A 7,132-nucleotide genomic window follows, 5' to 3' on the forward strand; every position below is an offset into this window, starting at 1 on the left:
TTACACAAGTCTAGGATGGTTCATCTTCGGCGGTTGTGGCGCCGAAAATGTGGAATGATCTACCTCTCCACATTAGAAAGGTTCCAACTGTCACTCTTTTTAAATCCCATCTTAAAACATATTTTTTCACTTTGGCTTTCGATAGTGCATGAGAGTTACTAATTATTTTTATCCTAATTTTCTTTGAATTTTCTTACCTGTTGTTGATGTTAATGTCATTATTTAATTATTACTTTGTACAGCACTTTGGTCAACTCTCTGTTGTTATTAAATGTGCTGTATAAATAAATAAATAAAATAAGTATATATCATTAAGTATAATTATTATAATGTAATTCATTAATTTTTTTAATGATCTAGTAACAATATTATTGGCCACAATAATATTTGTAAAAACAAAAATTAATGTCTACATGAAAAAAGAAACTGAATTTAAATACTCTAATTAAATATTTCTTTGCAAGGTGATATGGTGAGATGACCTGAAACAAGGCAAAAATTCAGCTTTAAATTTCTAAATCTAAGATATAAAAAGACTACAGTTCCTGCTGTGGAACCTCATACACTCTCCACTGTTGTGAATCCTAACCTCAGTCATGAAAATGACATGTTTACACCCAGATAGAAAAAAACATTTGGGCCTGTTATAAGCTTCACTGTCATATAAAATTTATAGCTAAAGCTCCTTCTGATAGCTAATTTTGAGGCTAAGTCACACCACACTACTGGCTCTCTCAGCTGTGTTAATGTGGTTGTTATATGGCCTTCTATGAGACTCAGAAAAGGCTTCAGTATTGCTGAGTAACATTCGGTTTGTATTAGTACAATTAGTACACTGTATTGCATTTATACAATGGTTTCATGAAGCTTGCTAACCCAGCTTGCTAGCGTTAGCTGATAACTAAGTAAATGTCCTAATACTGATTGTTCTGCTTCCAACAGAGTTAGGTATCAATAATAGTGTAGTACCACTATCCTATATCAAATTTGAAGCTGTTGTCAATATCAAATCACATCTGAAAACACTGAGCCAAGTGCTGCTATTTGTTTTCTCTCACAGCTAGACGCGAGCTCAAAACAGTTTGAGTAACGTGACTGGAAGAGGCTCTCCTGTGGATGTGGATGCTTCCAACTTGTTTTGAACTTGTGTGGAGGTGTGCATGCTAACTTACAATCCAACGTGAGATTTTGCTTTGAAAGCCTGGACTGACATTCACCTGTAGTATTGCTGAGTTACTCGTACCTCTGTGTTGAGTTTGAGTCGTCTGACTCCCAGGTCCACCCCTGTGAAGCTCTCGTCAGCAGCGATGGTGTCAATCTTAATGAACTGGTTCTCCCGTATGGCTGAGCCCACCGCTCTGTCAGACTCGTAGTAGTACAGGTTGAAAGTTTCCTGCAGAACAAATATGGTGTCATAAGTACTGCACACTTGTTCATCATATTACAATATCAGAGGTATGTTGGAACCATATCTCCATGCTTTGCAAAAGCCAAAATACTGATGTAAGGTTCACATAGTCTGTCATTTTCCCTCCCAAAGGTGGCATTTGGAAACAATTTCTACAAATAATGTAGTCTTTTCAGTTCCTCTAAAATTTGTTATTTTCCCTCCCAATGTAAGATGCTATCACCACCACAGTAATTCAAAAAATGTTGTTCTTATCTTGTTCTATTACCAGTCCAAAAGTCAAGTTAAGGACTCATGTACATAAACAAGTTTGTCAAGTCTTGCTAGCATTGGAGCACTTTTGTTGATAAATAACAAAGATTTAATAAGTAAAATTTGACTATCAGTGTTTATTTTATTGGCATCATTTTGAGTAAACTTCACAATAGTCCCATTGTTACTTCTGGTTAGCTTCCTAGCTATGGCAAAGCTTTCATAAGTCTATATTTAGGTCATTCAATGAAGTAACAACACAGCCTCAGAGCTGCAGCTGGTTCTCATTTTCTCAGGTTTTGGATGGTCATAATTAGTGTTGTGATGAAAAATGCTTTAATTTTAGCACATAAGACAGACCACCAGATGGCAAATGTTTGATACCATTACTCTGAGTTGACATAATACTCAGAATAATGAGCATACTCAATACAGTGAACACAAGTTACTCTGTGTGCATTTTCTTTGCCAGCTTTAGTCAACAAATGTTGGACTTCACCCACCCACACCCTCCCCCCCTTTCCTTCCAGTCTGTCTGTTACCTTGCAGGTGCCCAGTACTCCAGGCATGCTGTTACAGTCTCTCAGGGTGAACTTGACCTCGATGTAGATCCTCCTGGCTCCTTCCCGAGGGATCCAGCCTGTCACCAGCCAATTGTTCTGGCTCGGGCTCATCACGTTACAGACCTAATTCAGAGGAAGATCTGTTGTCATTTCACAGCTTCTATTTGGAACATGTACATAAAAGTCATTTGCCTTAACATTAGTTTAGAATAAAATAAATAAATAAATAAGAATATTTCCACATAAGAATTTTAAATGGGGAATAAAAAATGATTATTTTTATTGCTAGCTCTGGCAGGCAATTTTCTAATTTAATTTGTTAATGTTAATTAATATTTAAGAGCAAATAATTAGTATTTAAGTAACGCAAATTGTTGAAATTTTTCATTTTAATAAGTAAACTCTAAAGTAAAGTGTTTATAAACTACACAAATGTCGCACATATATTTGCATTTCGTTATTCTTTTCTCAATTTGAATTAATTTCATTAGCTGGGACCACGTCCGTCTGGCCCCATTACACCATTCAGGTAAGACTTTCAGAAAAAAACTGTGATGCGAGTTGAACGATGGAGAAAAACAAACAAAAAAACAAAAAATAGTCCCTATATTATTTAAAATATTATTTAACAACATCTAGAAGTCCAGGACTGGTCACTTAACACCAGTCCTTTTGATGTAAAACATCTCGGCATCTACAGTTACGGCTGCAACAGTTTGGCTCAAAGTGGCTGTTCCTGCAGTCATGATGGGATTGCTCAGATTTAGCCAGTATATAGAAGTCAACTCAGAAAAAAATAATTCTATCAATATCTTTGTCGAATAAATGATTGTATAAGCTGATTTCTCTTATTGTTCGAGTATAATAGCTTTATCTATGGGAACTGTTTTATAAACAATAAAGTGCCCTACTGATATACTTTCCTAGGATTTCATTGGATGTTTTTGTGAGTTAAAGACGATGAACGAAGACAAATACATGTCAAAGTTCCATCTGTCAAAATCATTCAGGTGCAGACTGAAAACTTACAGATAAGTAAAAAATTTTCAACTTTGGTACATAATGAGGAATTGTAATTTTTGCACTATTAGTAGTGCACCATCTATATAACCTAATAAAATAAAGAACTGATTTATGATTAATTAATTCACAGTTTGTGTTTTAAAATCAAACTTAATTTAGATGGAAAAATCCCAGTTTCCCCAGGATCAAGGTAAAGGTCTTATAACAGTTAATCCTAACACACTCAGCCCCACAGTACAATACGAACATTACACACCTGGTATGTGTGGATAGGACTGAAGTACTCGTCCAACTCATTAATGGCATCCCACTGTGGAAAGAGAGAGCACGACAGAGAAGCAAACATTCTCAGGTTAGTCAGACGTTCCTGCATTTCTCAGATTCATAGTTTCTATTTTCTATATGATCATGCATTCTTTTGTGATCATTAGTTTTGACATCAAATAAAACATGAGGCGAGTGCCGTCACAGAGGCGGCAGTCAAGCAGCAGATGCGTCATGTGCTGTATATGAATCTCAGAGAATGTGAAGAGCAAGGTCTCAGTTTCCAGATGATTGGTGGTGATTTCAAACCTCATTATCTTGTGCGTGTGTTGGAGTGACAAATGTTTGCCAGTCAGAAAAAACCTGACCTTCACATTCTTTTTCTCCGAAAAGCATCTTTTTTCTTGTTTTTAATCTGTTAAACTTAAAGATCTTAAATATGCTGATTCATTCCACCTGATCGTGCTGGTGCACGATATACACATGCAATCACAAGATCTACATTTCAGCATTGTTGGAATTCACTTTACGGAATTCCGATGGGGAGCATTTCCTTTAATGTAATCCGCCTCATGTACATGCATGTGATCTGATTTACACTGTTTACTGAATACCGTTGGTGGGTAATTATAGCATTACAGGAGGAATAGTAAGTGCAATGCTTTGGTATTTCCAAAAGTGCTTATGTGTGTTACACTTCCTTGCATCTACATTCAGCCTTAGATAGAAAGTCAATCACAGGAAGCCCCTTTCACTCCTTTCCTGTATGGAGGTGGCAGATATACAGTACCTGTCAGCTGAACTCCTAAATTCGTCTATCTACAGATACCCAGAAAATGTTCAGATTTTATGAAGTACAATAAACAAGAATATTAAGTTCAAAATCATGTATTTAAATGCATCATTGGGCACTGTTCTGCATCTTTCCAAGAAGAGGCCTCTGCCTTACTAAACATACCGCTCAGACTATTTTTGTATTCACAAGCACAACAAATGTAAACGAGGCATTTTAATTAGCATCCATTTGCATTTCATTTCACATGCAGATATGCCTGAAACTGTATAGCTGGTTGACACATAACTGTCAAATCCCACATTTTTAGTCAAATTAGTCAATGTGAGGGTCTAGAATCAGATTTCAGTGTAGGGTGAAAGTCCAATTCACCTGACTTTATGATAATGATGAGTGTACAGGTAAAATACACTTTACTTGTACTTAAGAGTAAAATGGCCTTCTTTGGCCATTAGAAGACAGGGGCATTGGTACACTTTTATTTACAAAGCTATGCTTGGATTGCTGCCTCCTTATATTTGTACTTTGGTCACAAGGACAAATAGTGGTTCTTACTCCTTGCGTTCAAATGATCAGCTGCTGCTGTCTGTTCCCCTTGTCCGCACAGAGCTGGGTAAGAAAGCCTTTGTCCACTCTGCGCCTTTTTTGTGGAACCTGTTACAGAAAGACTGGAAACTGACTGAACTGTTGTCTTTAAATGTTTTTAAAACTAAACTCAAAGGCCTACAGACTGCCTCAATAATGTGTAATTGTTTTGTGTAATTTTAACTTTGTTTGTTCGTATGTATTTGTTTTGAAATGTGCTGCCTCTTGGCCAGGACTCCCTTGAAAAAGAGGTTTTTGATCTCAACGGGACATTCCTGGTTAAATAAAGGTTAAATAAAAATTAAATAAAAAATATAGTCACCTCTGGACATCCATCCTGTAGCTAGCGACAAGTTCATAGTTAGGGTTAGATTTACATTTACCCCCAATATGGAATTTTTAAATTTTGCCTTACCAAAAGGGAACTCTTATAAAAAGTAGGACTGTAAGACCAATGTAACGTTTAGCTACATTTTTAATTTTACAGGTGGCTGTAGCTCAGGAGGTAGCGCAGGTCATCTACTGATTGGAAGGTTGCTGGATCGATCCCTAGCTCCTCCAGTCTGCATGCCAAGTATCCTTAGGCAAGGTACTAACCCCAAATAAGAGTCTAAATGTGTATGAATGAATTAGGAAGCACTAAGAAGCTTAAAAGACAGTGCTTGTGTGATTGGATATATGTGGCATGTTGTATAGAGTACTCCAGGAGAGTAGAAGAGTGCTATACATGGATCAGCCTGTTCACCATTTAGTCTCTGTATTTTAGCATGTATCTAAAATGCAGCCCAACTCTAACTCTGTTGGATCTTAAAAGCTGAATATCCAGGTGCAAACCTGTGTTTCCATGGAGGGAACATAGGCTTGCACTTTCACACCTGTTGAGCATCAACTCATTGTGCTGTGTATTTAAGGGCCAACTGTGGCAGTCGTTGTCTGCCAGTTCATTATGTCCACTCAGTATTTTTATCTGTCTTCTATTTCCTTGCCTGAAGTCTGATCCATATTCATTGGAAAATCAGCCTCAAGGAGTCGAGAGTTCACAGCCAATCACAAGCTTTTGTCGGTCTCACAGATACTCTCTGTGGATTCCTGCCATTCACCTGCCCACTGACTCACCATCGACACTCTGCTGCTCACCTTGGATCTTCCCAGAACCCTGTTCCAAGGACTGTTCTCCTGCACTAACAAGTAAGACAGCAACTTGTCCACTCACTTTATTTTGGCAATTCTCTGACTGAGACCAACTTTATCTAATACTCTCTTTCTCCTTTTCTACAGATACTGCCCCAGTACTCCCTACTGCCTGTCACTGAACTCTCTTCATTTGTAAGTAAACATTATAAAACTCTCAGTTGTAGTCACAGTCTGCTCTTTGGGTCAAAAAAAGTTCAAATCATGATAGAAAAACGACTATGGCAGTTTCAGTCTTTCTGTGACACAATGACTGATCCGGACATGACTATCTCACAAATCTAAAATAGCCTCCGACTGACGTTTATGGTTCCAAGATGGTGAATACAATTGGGTTCCACTGATGGCCCAGTTTGTGACATGTCAAAGATTATTGCATTATATGTGAACTGTATTAATTGCATGAAATAAATGTTATCATATCATGGAAAAGTTATTTAAGATAAACACATGTGAAGTTCAATTTACATGTAAGCACCTACTACAATCTAGTCTAGACTGAGTAAACTGCTGTATAGAAGGACTTTATATATTCTTCCTACTTATAGTTTTCTCTGTATGTGCAAATCCACTTGCTCAGAAACATCATACACGAAGATGAGAGAGGGTACATATCATCCTTCTCGGCTCCTCTAATAGAAATAAAAGCATCCCCAGACTTTCATTGAGGAAGTGGGGATATTCTGTCAACTGGTTTATTCATGGTAACATGGAGACTCAATTGTGAGATGTCAAAACTTCATGCAAATAACCAGAACTGTAGGGGCATGTGAATTTGAGAGCAGCTTTCTTCCTTTTTCATGCTTTTGTTGAAAAAATATTTTTGCATGTTACATAAAGCAAATAGAGGTCCTTATAAAGGGTGAATTGTTCACAAGGGTGATTTGTATGGAATGAAATGGGTAATTTTATAAATAAGAAATCAATTTAATTGTAACTTTTATGTGAGATCTGCCATTTACCACTATTCAAACTGATGATTAACTATGTAAACTCCCCATGGCATAGAAATTCTTAATAACTACCATTGAAAAACACAAACAATATCAAAGG

At 37.0% G+C, this 7,132-nt stretch overlaps 2 protein-coding genes across 2 annotated transcripts in view; one reads left to right on the top strand and one right to left on the bottom strand.

The window, feature by feature from the left end:
* Window positions 1-380: 380 nt before the first annotated feature.
* LOC102304379 (ephrin type-A receptor 8-like) lies at window positions 381-4,703 on the bottom strand. The gene is made up of 3 exons (XM_042225866.1): window positions 3,503-4,703; window positions 2,203-2,346; window positions 381-1,393 (listed from the first exon to the last, which is right to left on the bottom strand). Exons 1-3 carry the CDS (start codon window positions 3,617-3,619, stop codon window positions 1,214-1,216), a joined length of 441 nt encoding a protein of 146 aa, XP_042081800.1. The 5' UTR covers window positions 3,620-4,703; the 3' UTR covers window positions 381-1,213.
* Window positions 4,704-6,676: 1,973 nt separating this feature from the next.
* epha8 (eph receptor A8) overlaps window positions 6,677-7,132 on the top strand; it is a 91,522-nt gene continuing 91,066 nt past the window's right edge. Inside the window, exon 1 of the mRNA XM_042225883.1 lies at window positions 6,677-6,686. Coding sequence (XP_042081817.1) covers window positions 6,677-6,686 — 10 coding nt within the window. The remainder of the gene's footprint in view (window positions 6,687-7,132) is intronic.

Source organism: Haplochromis burtoni, unplaced genomic scaffold (genome assembly GCF_018398535.1).
Source record: "Haplochromis burtoni strain Fernald_Lab_line unplaced genomic scaffold, NCSU_Asbu1 Contig_186, whole genome shotgun sequence".
Taxonomy (NCBI): domain Eukaryota; kingdom Metazoa; phylum Chordata; class Actinopteri; order Cichliformes; family Cichlidae; genus Haplochromis; species Haplochromis burtoni.

Bases quoted from the DNA above. Each gene is read 5' to 3' on its own strand.
- LOC102304379 (XM_042225866.1), bottom strand. From the start codon at position 3,619: ATGCAGGAACGTCTGACTAACCTGAGAATGTTTGCTTCTCTGTCGTGC. The intron at 2,347-3,502 runs GTGTGTAATGTT...CCTCTGAATTAG, and splicing joins GTCCTATCCACACATACCAG to GTCTGTAACGTGATGAGCCC. The intron at 1,394-2,202 runs GTAACAGACAGA...TTTGTTCTGCAG, and splicing joins GAGTACTGGGCACCTGCAAG to GAAACTTTCAACCTGTACTA.